This window comes from Cyanistes caeruleus, chromosome 25 (assembly GCF_971803275.1).
Source record: "Cyanistes caeruleus chromosome 25, bCyaCae1.hap1.1, whole genome shotgun sequence".
Classification (NCBI taxonomy): Eukaryota; Metazoa; Chordata; class Aves; order Passeriformes; family Paridae; genus Cyanistes; species Cyanistes caeruleus.
This window is the reverse complement of record NC_141725.1, coordinates 4,999,223-5,026,464: the sequence shown is the minus strand read 5'-3', so window position 1 is coordinate 5,026,464 and position 27,242 is coordinate 4,999,223. Positions and strand designations below refer to the sequence as shown.

General features: G+C 51.0%; 2 protein-coding genes across 4 annotated transcripts; one reads left to right on the top strand and one right to left on the bottom strand.

The window, feature by feature from the left end:
- Window positions 1-25: 25 nt before the first annotated feature.
- On the bottom strand, window positions 26-11,310 carry COPE (coat protein complex I subunit epsilon). 3 transcript variants are annotated; one of them, XR_015279140.1, is made up of 13 exons: window positions 11,120-11,310; window positions 10,936-10,998; window positions 10,192-10,292; window positions 9,150-9,302; window positions 8,535-8,588; window positions 8,005-8,086; window positions 6,942-7,097; window positions 5,295-5,363; window positions 4,216-4,290; window positions 2,120-2,227; window positions 1,539-1,785; window positions 1,210-1,434; window positions 26-961 (listed from the first exon to the last, which is right to left on the bottom strand). XR_015279140.1 is itself a non-coding variant. In XM_086862542.1 (10 exons), exons 1-10 carry the CDS (start codon window positions 11,234-11,236, stop codon window positions 2,180-2,182), a joined length of 918 nt encoding a protein of 305 aa, XP_086718668.1. In that variant the 5' UTR covers window positions 11,237-11,310; the 3' UTR covers window positions 26-2,179. The 3 variants fall into 3 exon arrangements, 1 of the variants encoding a protein (XP_086718668.1); XR_015279139.1 differs by having other exon boundaries at window positions 26-2,044; window positions 2,127-2,227; XM_086862542.1 differs by having other exon boundaries at window positions 26-2,227.
- Window positions 11,311-11,355: 45 nt separating this feature from the next.
- DDX49 (DEAD-box helicase 49) lies at window positions 11,356-25,296 on the top strand. The gene is made up of 13 exons (XM_086862517.1): window positions 11,356-11,569; window positions 12,792-12,915; window positions 12,991-13,076; window positions 14,511-14,632; window positions 15,527-15,714; window positions 17,089-17,229; window positions 17,990-18,065; window positions 18,143-18,219; window positions 18,872-18,969; window positions 20,015-20,089; window positions 21,497-21,585; window positions 22,175-22,246; window positions 23,728-25,296. Exons 1-13 carry the CDS (start codon window positions 11,455-11,457, stop codon window positions 23,908-23,910), a joined length of 1,446 nt encoding a protein of 481 aa, XP_086718643.1. The 5' UTR covers window positions 11,356-11,454; the 3' UTR covers window positions 23,911-25,296.
- The last annotated feature ends 1,946 nt before the right edge of the window (window positions 25,297-27,242 follow it).

Below are 27,242 nucleotides of genomic sequence, written 5' to 3'. Positions count from 1 at the left end.
GGGAAAAAATTCTCAGCCACAATAATTTTTTATTTTCATTTTTATTTTCTTTATTATTTTTTTTTATTAATTTTATTTTTGGGGGCTTTTGCCAGCAGCAAGCTCAGGGATTCTTCTTTTTCCCCCAAGAGGAATTGTCAGATCCAGAGGGGATTTTGTGTCCCAGGAGGAATTTCTGGGTTCCAGAGGGGATTTTTTGTGTTCCAGGGGGGATTTTTTGTGTTCCAAAGTGGATATTTTATGTTCCAGGGGGATATTTTGTGTCCCAAAAGGAATTTCTGGGTTCCAGGGGGAATGATCCCTGTTCCTGAGGGGATTTGCCCTGTCCCAGAGGGGATATTTTATGTTCCAGAGTGGATATTTTATGTTTTAGGGGGATATTTTATGTTCCAGAGGGGATATTTTATGTCCCAGGGGGATATTTTGTGTTCCAGAGGGGATATTTTGTGTCCCAGGAGGAATTTCTGGGTTCCAGAGGGGATTTTCCCTGCTCCAGAGTGGATATTTTATGTTCCAGAGTGGATATTTTATGTTCCAGAGTGGATATTTTATGTTCCAGGGGGATATTTTGTGTTCCAGAGTGGATATTTTATGTCCCAGGGGGATATTTTATGTCCCAGGGGGATATTTTATGTTCCAGGGGGATATTTTGTGTTCCAGAGGGGATATTTTGTGTCCCAGGAGGAATTTCTGGGTTCCAGAGGGGATTTTCCCTGCTCCAGAGTGGATATTTTATGTTCCAGAGTGGATATTTTATGTTTTAGGGGGATATTTTGTGTTCCAGAGTGGATATTTTATATTCCAGGGGGATATTTTGTGTTCCAGAGAGGATTTTTTCATCCCAGGAGGAATTTCCAGGTTCCAGAGGGGATTTTCCCTGCTCCAGAGGGGATATTTTACGTTTCAGAGGGGATATTTTATGTCCCAGGGGGATATTTTATGTTCCAGGGGGATATTTTGTGTCCCAGGAGGAATTTCTGGGTTCCAGAGGGGATTTTCCCTGTCCCAGAGTGGATATTTTATGTTCCAGAGTGGATATTTTATGCTCCAGAGTGGATATTTTATGTTTTAGGGGGATATTTTGTGTTCCAGAGTGGATATTTTATGTTCCAGAGGGGATATTTTGTGTTCCAGAGAGGATTTTTGTGTTCCAGGAGTAATTTCCAGGTTCCAGAGGGGGCTTTCCCTGCTCCAGAGTGGATATTTTATGTTCCAGAGTGGATATTTTATATTCCAGGGGGATATTTTGTGTTCCAGAGAGGATTTTTTCATCCCAGGAGGAATTTCCAGGTTCCAGAGGGGATTTTCCCTGCTCCAGAGGGGATATTTTACGTTTCAGAGGGGATATTTTACGTTTCAGAGTGGATATTTTATGTTCCAGGGGGATATTTTGTGTTCCAGAGAGGATTTTTGTGTTCCAGGAGGAATTTCCAGGTTCCAGAGGGGGCTTTCCCTGCTCCAGAGTGGATATTTTATGTTCCAGAGTGGATATTTTGTGTTCCAGAGTGGATATTTTATGTTTTAGGGGGATATTTTATGTCCCAGAGTGGATATTTTATGTTCCAGAGTGGATATTTTATGTCCCAGGGGGATATTTTATGTTCCAGAGTGGATATTTTATGTTCCAGAGTGGATATTTTATGTTCCAGAGGGGATATTTTATGTTCCAGGGGGATATTTTGTGTCCCAGGAGGAATTTCCAGGTTCCAGAGGGGATCTTTTTGTGTTCCAGAGGGGATGATCCCTGTTCCAGGGGGATATTTTGTGTTCCAGATGGGATTTTCCCTGCTCCAGAGTGGATATTTTATGTTTTAGGGGGATATTTTATGTCCCAGAGTGGATATTTTATGTTCCAGAGTGGATATTTTATGTTCCAGAGGGGATATTTTGTGTTCCAGAGTGGATATTTTATGTTCCAGAGTGGATATTTTATGTCCCAGGGGGATATTTTATGTTCCAGAGTGGATATTTTGTGTTCCAGAGTGGATATTTTATGTTCCAGGGGGATATTTTATGTCCCAGGGGGATATTTTGTGTTCCAGAGTGGATATTTTGTGTCCCAGAGGGATATTTTGTGTCCCAGGAGGAATTTCCAGGTTCCAGAGGGGATTTTCCCTGCTCTAGAGAGGATTTTTGTGTTCCAGGAGGATTTTCCCTGCTCCAGGAGCATTCCCAAGCCTCAGGCACTGGGTGTGTACTGCAGGGCCAGGCGGTCAAAGTCGTTCTCCTGCAACCACAGCCAGAAAGAAAAGCAGGAAATTAATTCCTAATTAACCCCTAATTAATCCCTCTCAATCAACCGCAATAAAATTTACATTCATTAACTCTCTCCTCGCTGGACAGACCCCAGCCAGCTCCCTAAATCCCAAGGAATTCCCAGCAGCAAATCCCAGTTTTTCCTGATTTTTTTTCCTACTTTTCCCCAAATTTCTTCTCCCAGTTTTGTTTTTTTTGTTTTTTTCCTGTTTGAACACAAAAATTCCCACCTGGATTAAAAAAATCTGCACCTCAGAGTTTTTATTCCAGGCTTGGAATTCCCAAAAGAGCTGGAAAAGCTCCATGAGGTGGAGCTGCGCCCTCGGGATTTTGTTTGGAAATTGAATTTGGTTTGGTTTGTCCCCCTGGCTCCATCAAAAAATACTATTTATTTGTTTTAAAAATAAATTATATAAGTATTATATATAATACAATAGATAATTAGATATTATAATAAAATTTAATAATATAATAAAGTAATATAATCTAATAGATTAATTATATTACATGACATTATATATAATACAATCTAATATTATATATGAGATATAATACAATTAACATAATGTAATATAATTAATACAATATCTAATAATTATATATTATATTATAATTATATTATAACTACATTATAATTATATTACAATTATATTATAATTATATATAATACAATCTAATCTTATATTATATATAAAATATAATCTAATTAGTATAATATAATGTAATATAATTAATACAATATCTAATATAATAATTATATTACATTATAGTATATTGTATTATATATAATAGTACAATCTAATCTTATATTCAATATCAAATATAATCTAATCAACATAATATAAAGTAATGTAATACAATTAATACAATATCTAATAATTATATTACATTATATTGTATTATATTATATATAATATAATCTAATCTTATTTTCTATATCAAATATAATCTAATTAACATAATATAATGTAAAATGCAATCTAATCTTATTTTCTATATCAAATATAATCTAATTAACATAATATAATGTAATGTAATACAATTAATACAATATCTAATAATTATATTACATTATATTGCATTATATTATATATAATAACACAACCTAAGCTTATTTTCTATATCAAATATAATCTAATTAACATAATATAATGTAATAATACAATCTAATCTTACATTCTAAATAAAATATAATCTAATTAACATAATATAATGTAATAATACAATCTAATCCTACATTCTATATCAAATATAATCTAATTAACATAATATAATGTAATGTAATACAATTAATACAATATCTAATAATTACATTACATTATATTGTATTATATTATATATAATAACACAATCTAATCTTATTTTCTATATCAAATATAATCTAATTAACATAATTATAATGTAAAAATACAATCTAATCTTATATTCTAAATAAAATATAATCTAATTAACATAATATAATGTCATGTAACATAATTAATACAATATCTAATAATTATATTACATTATATTGCATTATATTATATATAATAACACAACCTAAGCTTATTTTCTATATCAAATATAATCTAATTAACATAATATAATGTAATAATACAATCTAATCTTACATTCTAAATAAAATATAATCTAATTAACATAATATAATGTAAAAATACAATCTAATCTTATATTCTAAATAAAATATAATCTAATTAACATAATATATTGTAAAATACAATCTAATCTTATATTCTAAATAAAATACAATCTAATTAGCATAATAATATGTAATATAATGTCACATAATATAATTAATACAACACAATAAAATACAATATAATTTAAATACCTCACAACATTATAATTATACAATACCACACAACCTATAAATAAATTATCCTAAACTCTATTTATCTCTAAAAATTCCATTTATTTGATTGATTTCTATTATTATTTGGATTTTTTCCCCCTCCCTACCTTGGCCTGGTACTCCTTGATGAAGGGGTGGTTTTTGTGAGCATCCTTCAGCTGCGACAGGTAACGATTGCTCACCTGGGGGACCCGAAAAATCGCAATTTTGAGATGTCAGAGTGCAACAAACCCCACCTAAATGTGGGTTTTTTTCACACCTAAATTCCTGCTTTTCTCCCTGAAACCAGCAGGATCCAGTGAAAAAATGAAACATTTGAAATAAGAAATAAAACAGCCCAAAAGAAACTTTCAGTGGTGGTTTCAATTTGAATTAAAAAGCAGGAAGAGCTGAATTTAAAACTCAAAATGATTTTTTTCCCCCGTGATCCCGGTGATCTGATCCCATCACCCCGGTGATCCCATGATCCCATGATCCCAGTGATCCCATGATCCCGGTGATCCCATGATCCCGCTGATCCCCATAATCCCATGATCCCCGTTAATTCCATGACCCCGCTGATCCCACGACCCCCGTGATCCCATGATCCCGATGATCCCACGATCCCGGTGATCCCATGATCCCCGTGATCCAGATGACCCCAGTGATCCCAATGACCCCGGTGATCCCATGATCCCATTGATCCCATGATCCTGATGACCCCGGAGATTCCATGATCCCCGTGATCCCATGATCCCAGTGACCCCGGTGATCCCATGACCCCGTTGATTCCATGACCCCGCTGATCCCATGACCCCCGTGATCCCATGATCCCAATGATCCCACGATCCCAATGATCCCATGATCCTGATGATCCCATGATCCCGTTGATCCTATGATCCCGTTGATCCTATGATCCCAGTGATCCCACGATCCCGATGATCCCACGATCCCGATGATCCCATGATCCTGATGATCCTATGATCCCAGTGATCCCATGACCCCCGTGATCCTGATGATCCCACGATCCTGATGATCCCACGATCCCGTTGATCCCACGATCCCGTTGATCCCACGACCCCCGTGATCCCACAATCCCGAGGATCCCATGATCCCAGTGATCCCAGACCCCATTGATCCCATGATCCCATGATCCCGATGATCCCACGATCCCGGTGATCCCACGATCCCGGTGATCCCGTCTCACCTCCGGGGGCTTTCCCAGGTGCTGGGACAGCACCACGAGGTTCAGGAGGGTCTCAGGGTGGCTGCTGTCCTGGAAAAACAGCGGGATCAGCCCGGGAAGGGCAGGACTGCAGGGCAGGGGATCTGGGGGGATCGGGGGGGATCTGGGGGGATCTGGGGGGATCTGAGGGGGATCTGAGGGAATCGGGGGGGATCTGAGGGGATCTGAGGGGATCTGGGGGGGATCTGGGGGGATCTGGGGGGTCTGAGGGGATCTGGGGGGGATCTGGGGGGATCTGGGGGGGATCAGGGGGGATCTGGGGGGATCTGGTGGGATCTGAGGGGATCTGGGGGGATCTGGGGGGTCTGAGGGGATCAGGGGGGATCAGGGGGGATCTGGGGGGATCTGGTGGGATCTGGGGGGGATCTGGGGGGATCTGGGGGGATCTGAGGGGATCAGGGAGGATCTGGGGGGGATCTGGGGGGGATCTGGGGGGATCTGGGGGGATCTGGGGGGGATCTGGGGGGATCTGGGATGCAATTCCCACAGGAATCCGCGGATGCTCCAGGCCTGGGAGCGTCCCAGGAGAGCCTGGAGCCAGCTGGGATTGTGGAGGTGAAATGAAATGGAAAAACATTAAATATAAAATTAAATGTGTATTAAAAAAAAAACCCCAAACAAAGCAAGAAAAGCTGTGAAATAAAACAGAATGAAATTTAAAATAAAATTTCAAAAGATCAAATCAAATCAAATAAATTATAAGATGGAATGAAACAGAAAATGAAATTTAAAAATGGAACATAGGATCAATCGGAATAAAATGGAAAATAAAATGGAAAATAAAATGGAAAATAAAATGGAAAATAGTAGAAAATAAAATAGAAAATCAAGTAGAAAATAAAGTAGAAAATAAAGTAGAAAATAAAGTGGAAAAAAATGGGATAAAATAGAAAATGTAGTAGAAAATAAAATGCAAAATAAAATGTAAAATAAACTGGAAAATAAAGTGTAAAATAAAATGTAAAATGAACCGAAAAATAAAATAAAATATAAAATATAAAATAAAGTATAAAATAAAATATAAAATAAAATATAGAATAGAATAGAATGAAATAGAATAGAATAGAATAGAATAAAATGAATAAAATAGAATAGAATAAAACAGAATAGAATAGAATAGAATAAAATAGAATAAAATGGAATAGAATAAAATGAATAAAATAGAATAGAATAAAATAGAATAAAATAGAATAAAATGGAATAGAATAAAATAAATAAAATGGAATAGAATAAAATAGAATAAAATAGAATAGAATGAAATAGAATAAAATGAATAAGGTAGAATAAAATAGAATAAAATAAAATAAAGTAGAATAAAATAAAATGAAATAAAATAAAATAGAATAAAATAAAATAAAATGAAATAAAATAAAATAGAATAAAATAAAATAAAATGAAATAAAATAGAATAAAATAAAATAAAATAAAATAAAATAAAATAAAATAAAATAAAATAAAATAAAATAAAATAAAATAAAATAAAATAAAATAAAATAACATAAAATAAAAACAAACCTTCAACCCCTCCCATCCCACTCCCAGCCCCCGGCTCTGTCCCGGCTCCGGGGGTCCTGGCCGGGCTCAGGGAGGCTCCCGGGGCTCCGTTACCTTGTCCAGAGCCTCCTGCAGCAGCCCCTCGGCCTCGTCCCAGCGGCCCTGGGCCATGGCGGCCGCGGCCTGGCCCGAGAGCAGCAGCAGCGTGGGGCAGCCGCGCTCCGCCAGCTCCTGGAACGTGTAGAACGCCTCCTGCAGCTTCTCCCCGCCCTGCAAACACAGCGGCACCCGCCGGATCCACGGGGATTCCCGACATGGGAATGTCCCGGGGGATTCCCGGGGATTCCAGACATGGGAATATCCCTGGGGATTCCAGACAGGGATCGGATCCACGGGGATTCCCGGGGATTCCAGCCATGGGAATGTCCTGGGGATTCCTGACAGGGATTGGATCCACGGGGATTCCTGACAGGGATTGGATCCCTGGGGGATTCCTGACGGGGATTCCAGCCATGGGAATATCCCGGGGATTCCAGACAGGGATTGGATCCACGGGGATTCCAGACAGGGATCGGATCCCTGGGGATTCCAGACAGGAATTCCAGCCATGGGAATATCCCTGGGGATTCCTGACAGGGATTGGATCCCGGGGGATTCCAGACAGGGATTGGATCCCTGGGGATTCCAGACAGGGATCGGATCCACGGGGATTCCAGACAGGGATTGGATCCCTGGGGATTCCAGACAGGGATCGGATCCACGGGGATTCCCAGGGATTCCAGCCATGGGAATATCCCGGGGGATTCCAGCCAGGGATTGGATCCATGGGGGGGATTCCAGACAGGGATCGGATCCATGGGGATTCCAGACAGGGATTGGATCCATGGATTCCAGCCATGGGAATATTCCTGGGAGATTCCAGCCAGGGATCCCAGTCAGGGGTCACTCCCGGGCTGGGATTCCATCCATGGGTTATTCCCCAGGCTGGCAATTCCTGACTCCCACCCACACGGTGTAAATTCCATGGAATTCCAGGAGTTTATTTCCACCCCCTCGTCACCTGCACTCCCAAACCGAGCGCCTTTGCCTCATTCCCAAGCGCCTCCAAGGACATTTTGTGTCCTCTGGGATACTCTGGGAACGTTTTGGGAATGTTTTGGGAATGGCTGGGACCCACCATGGCCAGGTTCACCCAGGCTGTGGCCAGCTGGGTCAGGGTCGCGTCCTCGTCCTGCTCCTGCATTTTCTTCAGCTCCTTCCTGCAGGAAAAGTGGGGAAAATCACAAAGGAAAAGGGATTTCAGCACTAAAATAAAAACTTGGGGGGTTTTTCCTCTCACTTGAGGTTTCCAGGAGAGGCTTGGTTTGATTCCTGGAGAAGGGAAAGGGAAAAGAGATGGAAAAGGGGAAGGAAAAAGGGAAAAAGGGAAAGGGGAAAAATGGAAGGGGAAAAAGGAAAAGGAGGAAAAGAGAAAGGGGAAAAAGGAAAAGGGGAAAAAGGAAAAGGGGAAAAAGGAAAAGGGGAAAAAGGAAAAGGGAAAGAAGGAAAAGGGGAAAAAGGGGAAGGGGAAAAAGGGAAAGGGGAAAAAGAGGGGAAAAGGGCAAAGAAAAGGGAAATGAGAAATAAAAAAAAGAAAAAGGGAAAGGGAAAAGAGGGAAAAAGGAAAAAGGAAAATAAAAAGGGAGAAGGGAAAAGCCCCAATCCCACCTGGCCAGGTCGAGCCTGTCGAGCTTCAGCAGGATCTGGACCATCATGGCCAAGCTGCAAGGACAGAGCAGAGGGACTGATCATCAATCCATCCCCCTGGAATCCAGCTCAGACTCCCAGAGAATTCCCATCCCTGGGAGCAGCCAAGGAAAGGCTGGACAGGGCTTGGAGCCACCTGGGACCATCCTGAGGGTCCCTCCTGACCCCAAACCCCACCTGGGACCATCCTGAGGGTCCCTCCCGACCCCAAACCCCACCTGGGACCATCCTGAGGGTCCCTCCCGACCCCAAACCCCACCTGGGACCATCCTGAGGGTCCCTCCTGACCCCAAACCCCACCTGGGATGATCCTGAGGGTCCCTCCCGACCCCAAACCCCACCTGGGATGATCCTGAGGGTCCCTCCCGACCCCAAACCCCACCTGGGATGATCCTGAGGGTCCCTCCCGACCCCAACTCTGACTCCCAGCTCCCTCCCTGGCTCAGACCCCACACGGATCAACACCCAACCCCTCACATTCCCCACGGGAAACGCAGGAAAAGCCCCAAAATCCCCGACAGGAACCTCCTGAGGCTTCCCAAGCTCTCCCATCCCATTCCTGGGGAATCCCCTCACCACTCCAGGCTCTCCCCCTGGTGCAGGGCCCGCAGGGCAGCGTCGGGGTTCTGGTCGTGGAAATAGATGGAAGCTGCCATCAGCAGGAAGGTGGAGTTGGCCACGTCCACGCTCTTGGACATCTTCTTGTCCAGCTCTGCCACGATGGAGTCCCTGGGAGGTGGGGAAAGTGGGAATGTGGGGGTGGTTTGGGGAGAAAACGGGAGGAAACGGGAGAAAACGGGATGAAAATGGGAGAAAATGGGATGAAAATGGGAGAAAATGGGATGAAAATGGGAGAAAATGGGATGAAAATGGGAGAAAACGGGAGAAAATGGGAGAAAACAACATAAAAATGGGAGAAAATGAAAGAGAACGGGATGAAAATGGGATGGAAATGGGAGAAAACAACATAAAAATGGGATAAAATGAAAGAAAACGGGATGAAAATGGGATGGAAATGGGAGAAAATGGGATAACATGGGATGAAATGGAAGAGAACGGGATGAAAATGGGATGAAAATAGGAGAAAGGGCAGAAAATGGGATAAAAACAGGATGGAAATGGGATAGAAGGACAGAAAATGGGATAAAATGGGAGAAAATGGAATAAAACAGGATAAAGTGGGAGAAAATGTAAGAGAACAGGATGAAAATGGGATGAAAATGGGAGAAAATGGAAAAGAGTGGAATAAAACAGGAGAAAATGGGAGAAAATGGAAGAGAATGGGATAAAAATGGAATAGAATGGCAGAAAATGGGATGAAAACGGGATAGAATGGTAAAAAACGGGAGAAAATGGGATAAAACAGGATAAAGTGGGAGAAAATGGGATAAAATGGGAGAAAAAAGGATAAGACAGGATGTAGGAAGAGAAAATAGGAGAGAATGGGATGAAAATGGGGGAGAAAAGCGGAGAAGCCGCAGCTGCTCCACCCCTGGGAGTGTCCAAGGCCAGGCTGGAACATCCTGGAACAGTGGAAATTATCCCTGGTGTCCCAAAAAACCCCCCTGGAATTCTCCAAAGCCCTCCTTTCCCAGATTGCCAGCAGTGAATCCCTCACCTCTGGCTCTCGTTGGCCAGGAACTCTGCAAACATCCTGACAGCCTGCAGCTCGGGGCTGGCGTTGGCCTTGATCTCATCCAGCACCACGCCAAACTTCCGCTGGGAAAGCGGGAAAAAGTGGGAAAAAGCAGGAAAAAGTGGGAAAAGCCGTGAGGTTGGAGCTGGAACAGAACTCCCTGGGATCTGGCGGGGACAGGAGGCAGGGAATGGCTTCCCACAGGGCAGGGAGAGGAGGGATTTGGGATTTGGGATAAGTTCTGAGGAGCTGGAGGGCTGGGACACGGCCAGAAAACAGCGACAGGGGGGATTTGGGAAGGGATTCCTGGCTGGAGGGGAGGGAATGGGATGGAATTCCCAGGGAAGCCGTGGTTGTTCCATCCCTGGAAGTGCCCAGGTGGGAAAAGAGAAGCTCCAGGGAAACCTTGGAGCTGCTTGCAGTCCCTAAAGGAGCTCTGGGAGAGCTGGAGAGGGATTTGGGATGGGATTCCAGGACCCAGGGAATGGGTTTAAACCAGAAAAGGGGAATTTGGGTGGGATTTGGGCAGGAATTCCTGGCTGGGAGGGTGGGAATGGAATTCCCAGGGAAGCCGTGGCTGCCCCAGGATCCCCGGGAGTGCCCAGGGCCAGGCAGGGCAGGGACAGGGGACAGGAGAGTGTCCCTGCCGTGGCTCTGGGCGCCCTTTCAGGTCCTTCCAGCCCAAACAATTCCAGGATTCCCGCAGCTCCCCCAGCCCGGCCTCACCTGGGCGATGTAGGCTCGGAACAGGAACACGTCCCGCTCCAGCTCCTTCTCGGGGCTGCTCGGCTGCGGGGAGAGAGCCAGACAAAAACCTCTCAGGGCTCTGCCCACACCCGGCACCGACCCCTCACACCCGGCACCGACCCCTCACAAACCCTCCCTGGCAGCGCCGCCCGCCGTGCCCGACCTTGGCCCGCTGCGCCTCGTTGATGGCGGCCTGGTAGGCGCCGATGTAGAAGTTGTTGCGGAGGTCGAAGAGCTCGTCCGCCTCCCCGGGCGGCGCCGCTCCCGTCCCGGCCGCCATCGCCCTCAGACACGTCCCCGGAAGCGCCCGCGCCGCGGGGGCTGCCGGGAGCCGCCGTCCCCATGGAAACAGCCAATAGCAACGCGAGGAGGTGGACACATCATCAAAGCGACGCGCGGCGCCGGGTGTGGGCGGGGTTAGAGTGAGCCAGCCAATGAGCGGGCGGCGCAGCGGTGACGCCATCGGTGCGCGCGGCGCGCACGCGGAGCGGAGCGGTCATGGCGGAGTTCCGGGCGCTCGGGCTGGCGCCGTGGCTGGCGGAGCAGGCGCGGCAGGTCGGGCTCGTCCGGCCCACGCCCGTGCAGGCCGCCTGCATCCCGGCCGTGCTGCAGGGTGAGCGCCGCGGGGCACTTCCGCACCCGGTCCCAGCCCCGGGAACGGCTCCTGACGGTGCCCGTCCCGGCTCCGGGATCGCCTCTCACGGCCCCGGTTCCATCCTCAGGAAGAGCTCCTCGCGGGCTCTGTCCCATCCCCGGGATCCCCGTTCCCTTCTCCCATTCCTCTTACCGTTCCCCTCTCTCTTTCCCGTTCCCATTTCCATTTCCCCTCTCCCGTTCCCATTCCTGTTCCCCTCTCTTGTTCCCATTCCTCGTTCCAGTTCCCCTCTCCTGTTCCCCGTTCCCCTCTCCCGTTCCCATTCTCCATTCCCGTTCTCTCTCCCTCTCCCATTCCTGTTCCCCGTTCCCTATTCCCTGCTCCCATTCCCCTCTCCCGTTCCCATTTCCTTCTCCCCTTTCCCCCCTCCCATTCCCTGTTCCCATTCTCCATTCCCATTCTCTCTCCTGTTCCCATTCCCCGTTCCCCTCTCCCATTCCTGTTCCCTGTTCCCATTCCCCCATTCCCATTCCCCTCTCCCCTCTCCCATTCCCATTCTCCATCCCCGCTGACCTCCCCTCTCCTGTTCCCATTCCCATTCCCTCATTCCCCCATTCCCATTCCCCCTCTCCCATTCCCCCATTCCCATTCCCCTCTCCTGTTCCCATTCCCCCATTCCCATTCCCCCATTCCCATTCCCCCATTCCCATTCCCCCATTCCCATTCCCCCATTCCCATTCCCCCTCTCCCATTCCCCCTCTCCCATTCCCCCTCTCCCATTCCCCCATTCCCATTCCCCCATTCCCATTCCCCCATTCCCATTCCCCCATTCCCATTCCCCCATTCCCATTCCCCTCTCCTGTTCCCATTCCCATTCCCTCATTCCCCCATTCCCATTCCCCCATTCCCCCATTCCCATTCCCCCTCTCCCATTCCCCCATTCCCATTCCCCTCTCCTGTTCCCATTCCCCCATTCCCCTCTCCCCTCTCCCATTCCCATTCTCCCATTCCCATTCCCCCAGTCCCATTCCCATTCCCCCATTCCCCTCTCCCCTCTCCCATTCCCCTCTCCCATTCCCATTCCCCCATTCCCTCTCCCCTCTCCCATTCTCCATCCCCACTGACCTCCCCTCTCCTGTTCCCATTCCCCCATTCCCATTCCCCCATTCCCATTCCCCCATCCCCTCTCCCCTCTCCCTCTCCCATTCCCGTCCCCGCTGACCTCTCCCCGTCCCCTCAGGCCGGGACTGTCTGTGCTGTTCCAAGACGGGCAGCGGTAAAACCGCAGCGTTCGTTCTGCCGGTGCTGCAGGCGCTGTCCGAGGATCCCTACGGCATCTTCTGCCTCGTGCTGACCCCCACCAGGTACCGGGATCCCCCTGGATCCCCTGGGATCCCCCGGATCCCCGGGATCCGTGGCTGAGCGCGGGGTCCCCGCAGGGAGCTGGCGTGCCAGATCGCCGAGCAGTTCCGCGTGCTGGGGAAGCCGCTGGGGCTGAAGGACAGCGTGGTGGTGGGCGGCCTGGGTGAGTCTGGGGGATCCCTCGGGGGTTGGGGGGATCCCCGGGATCGCTTGATCCCAAAAATCCCATCCTGGGAACGGCCGGGAGCGCCTGGAGCGGGGCTGGGGCTGTTCCCTGCGGGGGGGGCAGTGCCCAGCGCGCTCTGGGAGATCAGGGATCTTTCCGTGAAATCCATCCCTGATCCCACGAGATCCATCCCTGATCCCCCAAAATCCATCCCTGATCCCCCAAATCCATCCCTGATCCCCCAAATCCATCCCTGATCCCACGAGATCCATCCCTGATCCCACGAGATCCATCCCTGATCCCACGAGATCCATCCCTGATCCCACAAAATCCATCCCTGATCCCCCAAAATCCATCCCTGATCCCACGAGATCCATCCCTGATCCCATGAGATCCATCCCTGATCCCCCAAAATCCATCCCTGATCCCCCAAAATCCATCCCTGATCCCACAAATCCATCACAAATCCCCCCAAATCCATCCCTGATCCCCCAAAATCCATCCCTGGTCTCCCAAAATCCATCCCTGATCCCACAAATCCATCCCTGATCCCCCAAAATCCATCCCTGATCCCCCAAAATCCATCCCTGATCCCCCAAAATCCATCCCTGATCCCCCAAATCCATCCCTGATCCCACAAAATCCATCCCTGATCCCACAAATCCATCCCAAATTCCCCAAAACCCATCCCAAATCCCATCCCCAGCCCTCCCCAGGGCTGTCCCCGCTCCCAGAGCTCCATTTCCCCATTCCCGATCCCGGCGGGGTTCCTGGCAGCCGGGCACCATTCCCGGTTTTCCCGGCACTGGGATGGTGATTCCGGGCACCATTCCCGGTTTTCCTGGCACTGGGATCACCATTCCGGCCGCCATTCCCGGTTTTCCCGGCACTGGGATGGTGATCCCGGGCACCATTCCCGGTTTCCCGGCACTGGGATGGTGATTCCAGCCACCATTCCCGGTTTTCCCGGCACTGGGATCCTGATTCCGGGCGCCATTCCCGGTTTTCCCGGCACTGGGATCAGCATTCCGGGCGCCATTCCCGGTTTCCCGGCACTGGGATCAGCATTCCGGGCACCATTCCCAGTTTTCCCGGCACTGGGATGGTGATCCCGGGCACCATTCCCGGTTTCCCAGCACTGGGATCACCATTCCGGGCACCATTCCCGGTTTTCCCGGCACTGGGATGGTGATTCCGGGCACCATTCCCGGTTTTCCCGGCACTGGGATCCTGATTCCGGGCACCATTCCCGGTTTTCCCGGCACTGGGATGGTGATTCCGGGCACCATTCCCGGTTTTCCCGGCACTGGGATGGTGATTCCAGCCGCCATTCCCGGTTTTCCCGGCACTGGGATGGTGATTCCGGGCACCATTCCCGGTTTCCCGGCACTGGGATCCTGATCCCGGGCGCCATTCCCGGTTTTCCCGCAGACATGGTGGCCCAGGCGCTGGAGCTGGCCCGGAAGCCGCACGTGGTGATCGCCACCCCCGGGCGCCTCGCCGACCACCTGCGCAGCTCCAGCACCTTCAGCCTCAGGAGGATCAGATTCCTGGTAAATCCTGGATCCCTGGGGAATCCTGGGAATCCTGATGGGATTGATTCATCCCTGGGGAAATCCTGGGAATTCTGACGGGATTCTTCCATCCCTGGGGAATTCCTGGGAATCCTGATGGGTTTTCTCCATTCCTGGGGGAAATCCTGGGAATCCTGCTGGGATTGATTCATCCCTGGGTGGATTCCCAGGAATCCTGCTGGGTTTCCTTGGTCCCTTTATGGATTTCTGGCAATCCTGCTGTGTTTCCTCCATCCCTGGATGGATTCTCGGGAATCCTGCTGGGTTTCCTTGATCCTTTTATGGATTCCCTGGAATCCTGCTGGGATCCTTTGATCCCTGGATGGATTCCCTGGAATCCTGCTGGGTTTCCCCCACCCTGGTGTGAATTTTGGGAATCCTGCTGTGTTTTCTCCCTCCCTGAATGGATTCCTGAGAATCCTGCTGGGTTTCCTCCATCCCTGGGTGGATTTTGGGAATCCTGCTGGATTTCCTCCATCCCTGAATGGATTCCCTGGAATCTTGCCAGGTTTCCCCCACCCCTGTGTGGATTTTGGGAATCCTGCTGGGATCCTTTGATCCCTGAATGGATTCCCTGGAATCCTGCTGGGTTTCCTCCCTCCCTGAATGGATTCCTGAGAATCCTGCTGGGTTTCCTCCATCCCTGGGTGGATTTTGGGAATCCTGCTGGGATCCTTTGATCCCTGGATGGATTCCCTGGAATCCTGCTGGGATCCTTTGATCCCTGGATGGATTCCCTGGAATCCTGCTGGGATCCTTTGATCCCTGGGTGGATTTTGGGAATCCCGCTGCGTTTCCTCCCTCCCTGGCCGTATCTCTGTGAACCCTGCCGCGTCCCCACCCGGGATTTCAGCCTCAGGAATCATCTCGCAGGTTCTGGACGAGGCTGACCGGCTGCTGGAGCAGGGCTGTGCGGATTTCAGCGCGGATCTGGAGCTGATCCTGGCGGCGGTGCCGCGGCGCCGGCAGACGCTGCTGTTCAGCGCCACGCTGACGGCCACGCTGAGCGAGCTGCGCGGGCTGGCCGCCAACAGCCCCTTCTTCTGGGAGGCTCCATCCCAGTCAGTGCCACAATTCCCACTTTTCCTGCTTTTTTTTGGGGGTTTTCCTGGGTTTTTTTGGGGTTTTCCTGCTTTTTTTTCCTCCTCAGTGCTGGCAGTGCTGAGGAGCCTCCGGGCGTTTTGGGGTGTCAGGAGGTGGAGGGGCTGGAGAGTTCCTGGGAATGGGGCTGGGGGATCCCTGAGGGAGCTGGGAATTCCTGAGGGAGCTGGGAATTCCTGAGGGAGCTGGGAATTCCTGGGAATGGGGCTGGAGAATTCCTGAGGGAGCTGGGAATTCCTGAGGGAACTGGGAATTCCTGAGGGAGCTGGGAATTCCTGAGGGAGCTGGGAATGGTCTGGGGGATCCCTGGGAAGGGTCTGGAGAATTCCTGGGAAAAGGGGTGGAGAACTCCTGAAGGATCTGGGAATTTTTGAGGGAACTGGAAAGGGGTTGGAGAATTCCTGGGGGAGCTGAGAATTCCTGAGGGAGCTGGGAATGGTCTGGAGGAGCTGGGAATGGTCTGGAGGAGCTGGGAATGGTCTGGGGGAGCTGGGAATGGTCTGGGGGAGCTGGGAATGGTCTGGAGGAGCTGGGAATGGTCTGGGGGAGCTGGGAATGGTCTGGGGGAGCTGGGAATGGTCTGGAGGAGCTGGGAATGGTCTGGAGAATTCCTGAGGGAGCTGGGAATGTTCTGGGGGATTCCTGGGAATGGTCTGGAGAATTCCTGAGGGAGCTGGGAAGGGTCTGGGGGAGCTGGGAATGGTCTGGGGGAGCTGGGAATGGTCTGTGGGAGCTGGGAATGGTCTGGAGGATTCCTGGGTGAGCTGGGAAGGGTCTGGGGGATTCCTGGGAAGGATCTGGGGGAGCTGGGAATGGTCTGGGGGAGCTGGGAATGGTCTAGGGGAGCTGGGAATGGTCTGGGGGAGCTGGGAATGGTCTGGGGGAGCTGGGAATGGTCTGGGGGAGCTGGGAATGGTCTGGGGGAGCTGGGAAGGGTCTGGGGGAGCTGGGAATGGTCTGAGGGAGCTGGGAATGGTCTGGGGGAGCTGGGAATGGTCTGGGGGAGCTGGGAATGGTCTGGAGGAGCTGGGAATTCCTGAGGGAGCTGGGAATGGTCTGGGGGAGCTGGGAATGTTCTGGAGGATTCCTGGGTGAGCTGGGAAGGGGCTCAGCCTGGAGAAAAGCGGGATCAGGGGGGCCATTCCCAATCTCCACACGTCCCTGGCAGGAGGGGACAGCCCCGGGGGGACACCAGGACAGGAGGGAACGGCCCCAGGGAGCTGCAGGTGGGAGAACAGCGGGAATTTCCTCATGGAAAAGGCGGCCAGGGAAAAGCTGGGCCGATCCTGGAGGGTTTTCCAGGCTGGCTGACGCCGGGCTGTGGCTGTCCCGAGGGTGAGGACGGTGGAGCAGCTGGAGCAGCGCTACGTGCTGGTGCCTGAGGCGGTGAAGGACGCGTACCTGGTGCAGCTGGTGCAGAGCTTCCAGCAGCAGCACGAGGACTGGGCCATCATCATCTTCACCAAAACCTGCAAGTGAGGCCTTTTCCAGCCTTTTCCCAGCCTTTTTCCAGCCTTTCCCAGCCTTTTCCTGCCTTTTTCCAGCCCTTTCCCGGCCCTTTCCCGGCCCTTTCCCAGCCTTTTCCAGCCTTTTCCAGCCTTTTCCAGCCTTTTCCTGCCTCTCCCAGCCTTTTCCTGGCCTTTTCCTGGCCTTTTCCTGGCCTTTTCCTGGCCTTTTCCCAGCCTTTTCCCAGCTTTTTCCCAGCCTTTTCCTGCCTCTCCCAGCCTTTTCCTGCCTTTCCCAGCCTTTTCCCGGCCCTTTCCTGGCTTTTTCCTGGCCTTTTCCTGGCCTTTTCCGGCCTTTTCCAGCCTTTTCCAGCCTTTTCCCGGCCTTTTCCAGCCTTTTCCTGGCCTTTTCCGGCCTTTTCCAGCCTTTTCCTGGCCTTTTCCCTGCCACTCAGCCCTGGCCCGTTGTTCCCACCCCTGGAATTCTCCCAGGCCATGCTGGAAAATCCTGGGATGGTTTTTCCACCCCTGGAATTCCCCCAGGCCGTGCTGGAGAATCCTGTCCCAGTTTTTCCACCTCTGGAATTCCCCCAGGCTTGCTGAAACACCCTGGGACAGTTTTCCCATCCTTGGAATTCTCCCTGGCCGTGCTGGAAAATCCTGTCCCAGTTTTCCCACCCCTGGAACTCTCCCAGCCCGTGCTGGAGCAGGACAATTCCAATCTTTCTTGTCCTGTCCCGTTCCCTCGGTGCATCCTGAGGATTTTGGGGTTTTTTTCCCCTCCTCTCAGGGACTGCCAGGTGCTGAACATGATGCTGAGGAGGTTCCGCTTCCCCTCGGTGGCTCTGCACTCCATGATGAAGCAGGTGAGGGCTGCAGGGATGTGCCAGGAGCCGCTCCCGGCCGGATCCCGCTCCCCTCACCTGGAATTTCCCCTTCCCAGAAACAGAGATTTGCAGCTCTGGCCAAGTTCAAGTCCAGCATCTTCAGGATCCTCATTGCCACCGACGTGGCCGCCAGGTGAGGCTGGGGCTGGGCTTTGGGCTGAGCAGATCCCCAGATCCGGGCGGGACGGGCTCTTCCCAGCCTGATCCGTGGCTGCTGCCAGGGAGGGAACAGCTCCAGGGGTTTGTGCTCCAATAAAAACTCCATCCATGGAAATCTGGGAATTTTGGAGGCAGCAGGAATTAAACCGAGCTCCCTGGGATAGAGGAGGGGTCCCACTGAGAGCTGAGTGGGAATTTTAAACCTCCCAGCCCAAATCCTCCTGGAATTTTGTGGCTGGATGTTGAAGCTGGGTGTTTTCCCGGAACTGGGAATGTTTATTTTTGTTTTCCCTGCATTCCAGAGGTTTGGACATTCCTGCAGTGCAGCTTCAGGGAGGGGACAGCTCCTGGGGACAGGGAATTGCTGAGCTCTCAGGGAGGGATTTGTGCTCCAATAAAAACTCCATCCGTGGAAATCCGGGAATTTTGGAGGCAGCAGGAATTAAACCGAGCTCCCTGGGATAGAGGAGGGGTCCCACTGAGAGCTGAGTGGGAATTTTAAACCTCCCAGCCCAAATCCCCCTGGAATTTTACGGCTGGATGTTGAAGCTGGGTGTTTTTCCCAGAACTGGGAATGTTTATTTTTATAAAATGAATTGTTTATTTTTGTTTTCCCTGCGTTGCAGAGGTTTGGACATTCCTGCAGTGCAGCTCGTCATCAACCACAACACCCCGGGGCTGCCCAAGATCTACATCCACCGCGTGGGGCGGACGGCGCGCGCGGGTGAGCCCGGCCCGGGGGATCCTGGGATCCCGCGCTGGGATCGCTGGGATCACTGGGATCCTGCCCTGGGATCCTGCTCTGGGATCGCTGGGATCACTGGGATCCTGCCTTGGGATTGCTGGGATCACTGGGATCCTGCTCTGGGATTGCTGGGATTGCTGGGATCACTGGGATCCTGCCTTGGGATCCTGCACTGGGATCACTGGGATCGCTGGGATCACTGGGATCCTGCTCTGGGATTGCTGGGATCGCTGGGATCACTGGGATCCTGCTCTGGGATCGCTGGGATCACTGGGATCCTGCTCTGGGATTGCTGGGATCGCTGGGATCCTGCTCTGGGATTACTGGGATCACTGGGATCACTGGGATCCTGCTCTGGGATCGCTGGGATCACTGGGATCCTGCTCTGGGATTGCTGGGATCACTGGGATCCTGCTCTGGGATTGCTGGGATTGCTGGGATCACTGGGATCCTGCCTTGGGATCCTGCACTGGGATCGCTGGGATCACTGGGATCCTGCCTTGGGATTGCTGGGATCACTGGGATCCTGCTCTGGGATTGCTCTGATCCTGCTCTGGGATCACTGGGATCCTGCCTTGGGATTGCTGGGATCACTGGGATCACTGGGATCCTGCCTTGGGATCCTGCTCTGGGATCGCTAGGATCCTGCCCTGGAATTTTGCCCTGGGATCTGCTGGGATCCTGCCTTGGGATCTCTGGGATCCCGCCCTGGGATCCTGCCCCGGGATCCTGCCCTGGGGTCTCTGGGATCCTGCCCTGGGATCACTGGGATCCTTCCCCAGGATCACCGGGATCCTGCCCTGGGATCGCTCTGATGCTGCTCTGGGATCCTCCCCCAGGATCCTGCCCCGGGATCCCTGAGGTGGGATCACCCCCACACAGATCTTTTAGGGGGTTTTCAGCCTGGAAAGGCCTCTCTGATCACCCCAGGGCGGCTCCCGGGGCCCGATGGGTTGGGAACGGTTGGGATTTGTCCCTCTCCGCCTGTCAGAATTCCCAGATCCCGGTTTTTCCCCCGTTCCAGGGCGGAAGGGCCTGGCCATCACCCTGGTGACGCAGTACGACATCCACCTGGTGCACGCCATCGAGGAGGAGATCAGTGAGTGCCAGCAGCTGCCTCCCCTTCCCAAGGAAAAGCAGGATCCGCTGGATCCCGGCGTTCCAGCTCCCGCTCGTCTTCCTGCTGGGTTCAGTGCAGCGGGAATTGTTTATTCAGCTTTTATTCCTGTCATTTTTTTATTCCTGTTCATTGAAGCAGCTGCTTCTTCAAAAAGCCCAGGTCCAGGTTCCCCATTCCCCTCTCCAGGTTCTCCATTCCCCTCTCCACATTCCCCATTCCCATTTCCAGGTTCCCCATTCCCATCTCCACATTCCCCATTCCTCATTCCCATCTCCACATTCCCCATTCCCATTTCCAGGTTCCCCATTCCCCTCTCCACGTTCCCCATTCCCATCTCCACATTCCCCATTCCCCTCTCCACGTTCCCCATTCCCATCTCCACATTCCCCATTCCCCATTCCCCTCTCCCCATTCCCCATTCCCATCTCCCCATTCCCCATTCCAATTTCCAGATCCCCCATTTCTCTTTTCCCATTCACATTCCCCATTCCCATCTCCACATTCCCATTCCCATTTCCACATTCCCCATTCCCATCTCCACATTCCCCATTCCCCTCTCCACATTCACCATTCCCATCTCCACATTCCCATTTCCCCATTCCCCATTCCCATTTCCAGGTTCCCCATTCCCATTTCCAGATCCCCCATTTCTCTTTTCCCATTCACATTCCCCATTCCACTTTTTGGATTCCCTATTCCACCCTCCGTGCTCACATTCAGGGTGTCCATGGGTGTCTCTCAGGGTGTCTCAGGGTGTCCATGGGTGTTTCTGGGTGTGTCTCAGGGTGTGTCTCAGGGTGTATCTCTGGGTGTATCTCTGGGTGTATCTCTGGGTGTATCTCTGGGTGTCTCTGGATGTCTCTGGGTGTCCATGGGTGTATCTCAGGGTGTTTCTGGGTGTGTCTCTGGGTGTCTCTGGGTGTATCTCAGGGTGTATCTCAGGGTGTCTCAGGGTGTCTCAGGGTGTCTCTGGGTGTCTCTGGGTGTATCTCATGGTGTCTCTGGGTGTCTCAGGGTGTATCTCAGGGTGTCTCTGGGTGTCTCTGGGTATCTCTGGGTGTCTCAGGGTGTCTCTGGGTGTCTCAGGGTGTATCAGGGTTTTTCTGGGTGTATCTCAGGGTGTCTCAGGGTGTCTCAGGGTGTCTCAGGGTGTCTCAGGGTGTCTCAGGGTGTCTCTGGGTATATCTCAGGGTGTCTCAGGGTGTCTCAGGGTGTCTCAGGGTGTATCTCAGGGTGTATCTCAGGGTGTTTCAGGGTGTTTCAGGGTGTCTCTGGGTGTCTCTGGGTGTCTCTGGGTGTCTCTGGGTGTCTCTGGGTGTCTCTGGGTGTCTCAGGGTGTCTCAGGGTGTATCTCAGGGTGTCTCAGGGTGTCTGTTCCCGGTTTAGAGCTGAAGCTGCAGGAGTTCCCTGTGGAGGAGCAGCTGGTGCTGGACATCCTGACCCAAGTGAACGTCACCAGGAGGGAGTGTGAGATCGTGAGTGTTCCTGGGAATCCCTGGGAATGCCTGGGACAATTCCTGCAGGAGCCCCTGGGGAGGCTCAGCTCCACTTTTCCCTCTGCTTTTCCCATTTTTTTCCCATTTTTTTCCCATTTTTTTCCCATTTTTTTCCCATTTTTTTCCCTTTTTTTTCCCTTTTTTTTCCCTTTTTTCCCCCAGTTTTTCCCCCGTTTTTCCCCCGTTTTTCCCCCGTTTTTCCCCCGTTTTCCCCCAGTTTTCCCCCAGTTTTCCCCCAGTTTTCCCCCAGTTTTTCCCCCAGTTTTTCCCCAGTTTTCCCTCAGTTTTTTCCCCAGTTTTCCCCAGTTTTTTCCCCAGTTTTTCCCCAGGTTTTTCCCCCAGTTTTTCCCCAGTTTTTCCCCAGTTTTTCCCCCAGTTTTTCCCCCAGTTTTTCCCCCAGTTTTTCCCCCAGTTTTTCCCCCAGTTTTTCCCCCAGTTTTTCCCCCAGTTTTTCCCCCAGTTTTTCCCCCAGTTTTTTCCCAGTTTTTCCCCAGTTTTTTCCCCAGATTTTCCCGTTTTTTGCTGTTGTGGGGGAGGTTTGTGGGTCTGAGCCGTTTCCCTTTCCCAGGAGCTGGAGGGGATGGATTTGGATGAGAAGAAGGAAATCAACAAGAGGAAGCAGATGATCCTGGAAGGGAAGGTGAGAGCTGCAGCTCCATGAACTGCTCAGGGCTGGGAAAACCTGGGAGAGGGAAAGGGAAAAAAGGGATAAGGAAAAGGGAAAGGAAAAACAAAAGGGAAAGGAGAAAGAAAAGGGAAAGGAAAAAGAAAAGGGAAAGGAGAAAGAAAAATGGGAAGAGAAGAGGGAAAGGGAAAGGAAAAAGAAAAATGGGAAGAGGAAAGGAAAGAAAAGGAAAAGAAAAATGGGAGGGGAAAAGAAAAGAAGGGAAAAGAAAAATGGGAAGGGAAAGGAAAAGGAAAAAGAAAAGAGAAGGAAAAATAAAAGGGAAAAGAAAAAGAAAAATGAAAAGGAAAAAGAAAAGGGAAAAGAGGAAAGGGAAGGACAGCCCCTCCCTCCCTCCCTCCCTCCCTGCTGGTCTCACTCCACTTCTGGGTGGGGAAAATTTATTTCAAATAATCCTAAAATAAATATTAATATTGTGATATATTTTTTTAAAAAGTAAATAATAATATTTACTATATAAAATATATATCAAAACATTAAATATTACAATGCTTAAGTTATTAAATAGTTGGGGTATTAAATATGCTGTTAAAATTGTTAGATATTATAGCTAATATTTTAAATATTGAGTATATTATTGAATATATTATTAAATTATTATTAAATAAATAATTATTATTAAATAAATAAAATAAATACAATAAAGTATTATTAAATATATTATTAAATATTAGGATGTTAAAAATGCTCTGGGGAAAATGGGGAAGGGGCTGAATTTTGGAGCCCCCTCGGTTGCGGGCATTTGGGAAAGGACAAGGGATTGTCCTGGGCCTGTCCCCAGTGTCCAGTGTCCTGTCCCCAGTGTCCAGTGTCCTGTCCCCAGTGTCCAGTGTCCTGTCCCCAGTGGCCAGAGCCTGTCCCCAGTGTCCAGTGTCCTGTCCCCAGTGTCCAGTGTCCTGTCCCCAGTGTCCAGAGCCTGTCCCCAGTGTCCTGTGTCCTGTCCCCAGTGTCCTGTGTCCTGTCCCCAGTGTCCTGTGTCCTGTCCCCAGTGTCCAGAGCCTGTCCCCAGTGTCCTGTCCCCAGTCTCCTGTCCCCATTGTCCAGTCTCCTGTCCCCAGTCTCCTGTCCCCAGTCTCCTGTCCCCAATGTCCAGTCTCCTGTCCCCAATGTCCAGTCTCCTGTCCCCAATGCCCAGTCTCCAGTCCCAGTCTCCAGTCCCAGTGTCCAGTCCCAGTGTCCAGTCCCTGTCCCCAGTCTCCTGTCCCCAATGCCCAGTCTCCAGTCCCCAATGCCCAGTCTCCAGTCCCAGTGTCCAGTCCCAGTGTCCTGTCCCTGTCCCCAGTCTCCAGTCCCCAGTGTCCAGTGTCCAGTCCCCAATGCCCAGTCTCCTGTCCCCAGTCTCCAGTCCCAGTGTCCAGTCTCCTGTCCCCAGTCTCCAGTCCCAGTCTCCTGTCCCCAGTCTCCTGTCCCCAGTGTCCCCGTGTTTCTCCCTGCAGGACCCGGACCTGGAGGCGCGGAGGCGAGCGGAGCTGGCCAAGATCCGGAGGAAGAACAAGGAATGTCGGGAGAAGGTGCAGCAGAGCCTGGAGAGGAGGAAGCAGCTGCAGCTCAAGAGGAAACTGCAGAAGAGGCTGGAGAGGAGGAGGAGGAAGATGGAGAAGGAGAAGGAGGAGCAGTGACATCCCTGGGCCCGGCCTGGGCTGCCCTGGAATTGCTTTGGGAAAATTGGGATTGAACTCTTCCATGTGTTCATCGGTGCTGGGGAGAAGGGAGCAATCCCAAAATCCAAAATTTGGGTTGGAAGGACCTCAAACCTCACCCAGATCCACCCAGGTGGCTCCAACCCGGCTTTGGGCACTTCCAGGGATCCAGGAGCAGCCACGGCTTCTCTGGGAATTCCATCCCAGCCCCTCCTCACCCTCCCAGACAGGAATTCCTTCCCAAAATCCCACAAAAATTCCCCTTTTCCAGTTAAAATCCATTCCCTGTGTCCTGAGATTCCATCTCTTGTCCCGAATCCCTCTCCAGCTTTCCTGAGCCCCTTTAGAGATTGGAAGCAGCTCCAAGGTTTTCTTGGAGCGTCCCTCCTTCAGCCTGGCCTTGGACATTCCAGGGATCCAGGGGCAGCCACAGCTTCTCTGGGAATTCCATCCCAGCCCCTCCCCACCCTCCTCATCCTCACCCTCCTCATCCTCACCCTCCTCACCCTCCTCATCCCCACCCTCCTCATCCTCATCCTCACCCTGGCTGTTCCCCGGGCTGGTGCCGGCAGAGGGCAGCGGGGGAGCTCCGGACACCGCGCACGGCTCGGGTGTCCTGGGGCTGGAGGGGACAGGGGGACAGGGAGGGGGACAGGGGGACAGGGAGGGGGACAGGGATGGGGATGTGGGGACAGGGATTGGGACATGGGGACAGCTGAGGTGTCATGGGGACAGGGATGGGGACGTGGGGACAAGGGGGCTGCTGTGGGGACAGGGACAATGCCATGGGGACAGGAGAGGTGCCATGGGGACAGGGACTGGGCTATGGGGACAGGGGGACAGGGACGGTGCCATGGGGATTTTGATAGTGCCATGGGGACAGCAGAGGTGTCATGGGGACAGGGGGACAGGGATGGGGACAGGGGGACAGGGATGGGGATGTGGGGACGAGGGGGCTGCCATGGGGTCAGTGGGGGTGCTGTGGGGACAGGGACTGGGCTATGGGGACAGGGACGGTGCCATGGGGATTCTGATGGTGCCGTGGGGACAGGGACGGTGCCACAGGGACAGAGGTGACACCAGCTCTGCCCACCCCACCCCGCTGTTCCCTGCAGGACGAGTTCGCTCCCCCTGAGCCCCCTGCCCCTGCCAGCGCTGCCGGGGGGCTCTGGGCACCGTCCCCCCGCTCTCCCCGCGCTGGGAGCGCTCCCTCACGTCATCCCCAGCAATTCCCAGCTGCTGGATTTTGGGAAAAGGAACCTGAGCGAGCTGGAGACGAGGAGGAACCCACAAACAACCCCCACAATAATCATAAACACAATTACAAACCACAACAATAAATCCCTCTGCCAGAGGCCACAGGGATCCTGCTGGGGGAGGCTTTTTTTGAGGGAAAAATCCATTTTTTTTCCACCTCCCAGCCCGAATTCCGTGTCCTGGGAATGGCCTGGGGGGTGTCACACGCACGGCCTGCGCTGCTGAGTGTAAACAGAACATTTCTGCACTAAAAATAACCCTCTCCTCTGAGGAAAGGAGCAGCTGATCCCTGCGAGCCCAGATGCAGGAGCTCAGCAGGGTCAGGTCACCTCTTCTTTCATTAACGCCATCGTTTAATTAGGAATTGCCCCGGGAGCTTCGCCTCCATCAAGAGCTCGTTCTTAAAAATTAAAAAAAAAAATTGATAAAAATTGATAAAAATGGATGAAAATCCAGGTATCAAAGGCAGGCTGGTAAATAACTTTGATGTTTAACAACACCATGGGGCTTTCTGGGGAAGGGAAAGGATTTTTGGCTCTTGTTTAAAATCGCTCCCAGATTACCCAGCGTGGCCTTTTCTCCTCCCAGCTCCACAGAAACCTCGGAAATGCTGGTAATTAAAGTCCAGGCTTTGGGAAGGGTAATTTTGTCTTTGTGGAGGAGGAGGAGGAATCAGAGCCGGGCTGGATTTGCCTCTGGTGGCATTTCCCATTCCCATTCCCACTAAAATTCCCATTTTTTAGGCCGGGCCAGGCCGCAGTGCTGTGGTTTTGGGGCTGAATTCCCATTTTTCTGCTCACAGGGAGAATCTCTGAGACTTTTTCATCCCACTCCTCTCTGCTGATCATTTCCCCCTTTATTAATGATCTGCCTGGGTTTGAATAATTCAATTTAATTTGCCCAAAAGCACCAGGCCTCTCCAGGCCCCTGCGCTCAGGAGCGTCTCCCTCAGCCGGGATGGAGCTGCTGACAGGAATTTCTGCTGGCAGACACAAAAATGCAGCTTTGCCACCTTTGGAACACAACATTTCCACCCCTGGAAGCAGAAAAAATTAGGAAATAAATCCTGGTGAGGGCTGCAGAAGGCTCAGCGGGGATGTGGTGGTGCCGCTGCTCTGAGACCTCCAAAATCCTTCGGAAACGGCTGGAAATTGGTTCAAATCCAATTCCTGGCTGGAATTGGTGCTGTTGGAACAGCTCCAGAGAGGTTTTCTCCTGGCTGAGGCCAGATTTGTGGGAATTGCTGGTGAAAAATGGGATTTCATTAGTGTGGAAGGAGGGAAGGCCGCAGGGGAAGGGCCTCCCACACCCATCCAGCACAGGCCACGAGAAAGGCCTTGCCTTTATTTCCTAAATACTGATTAAAAAAAACATTTCCAGATTATTCTGGCAGGGAAAAGAGCAGCTCCAGCAGCCCTGGGACACAGAAAATGAGGGAATGTGGAGGAAATTTGGGCTCTGAGGGCAAAGGGACACGGCCAGGGCTGCCAGCAGCTCAGGGACAGCCCCAAACTGGGCCAAAACTGGGGAAAATCCCTCAAAAAATGATTCCAGAGCTCAGGAAAAACCTTAATGAGCACTGAATTGAGCAGTGGCAGAGACAGGAACACCCAGAACCCGCTGGGGAGAGGCAGGATCCTCGTGCAGGATCCCTGTGGATCCCTGGGATCAGCTGCACATTCCTCATTTTGTGTCTCACTGAAGGATCTGAACGATTTCGGACCTCCCTGCATCGTTTTTAAACCTCCTGATGTGGTGTTTAGATCTCCTCAGGGGATTTTGGACCTCCTCACCTGATTTTTAAACCTCCCCACATGATTTTTAAACCTCCTCACGTGATTTTTAAACCTCCTCACGTGACTTTAGATCTCCCTGCATCATTTTTAAACCTCCTGATGTGGTGTTTACATCTCCTCACATGATTTTTAAACCGCCTCAGGTGATTTTTATACCTTCCCACATGATTTTTAGACCTCATTGCATCATTTTAAAACCTTCTGACACTGTTTTTAGACCTCCTCACGGGATTTTGGACCTCCTCACCTGATTTTTAA

Excerpts from the sequence above, each read along its gene's own strand:
- COPE (XM_086862542.1), bottom strand. The coding sequence starts at position 11,236 with ATGGCGGCCGGGACGGGAGCGGCGCCGCCCGGGGAGGCGGACGAGCTC. Across the intron at positions 10,293-10,935 it reads TCCGAGCCTACATCGCCCAG|CGGAAGTTTGGCGTGGTGCT; the intron begins GTGAGGCCGGGC and ends CCGCTTTCCCAG. Across the intron at positions 9,303-10,191 it reads CTGGCCAACGAGAGCCAGAG|GGACTCCATCGTGGCAGAGC; the intron begins GTGAGGGATTCA and ends CCCACCTCCCAG.
- DDX49 (XM_086862517.1), top strand. The coding sequence starts at position 11,455 with ATGGCGGAGTTCCGGGCGCTCGGGCTGGCGCCGTGGCTGGCGGAGCAG. Across the intron at positions 18,220-18,871 it reads GCCACCGACGTGGCCGCCAG|AGGTTTGGACATTCCTGCAG; the intron begins GTGAGGCTGGGG and ends CCTGCGTTGCAG. Across the intron at positions 22,247-23,727 it reads AGATGATCCTGGAAGGGAAG|GACCCGGACCTGGAGGCGCG; the intron begins GTGAGAGCTGCA and ends TTCTCCCTGCAG.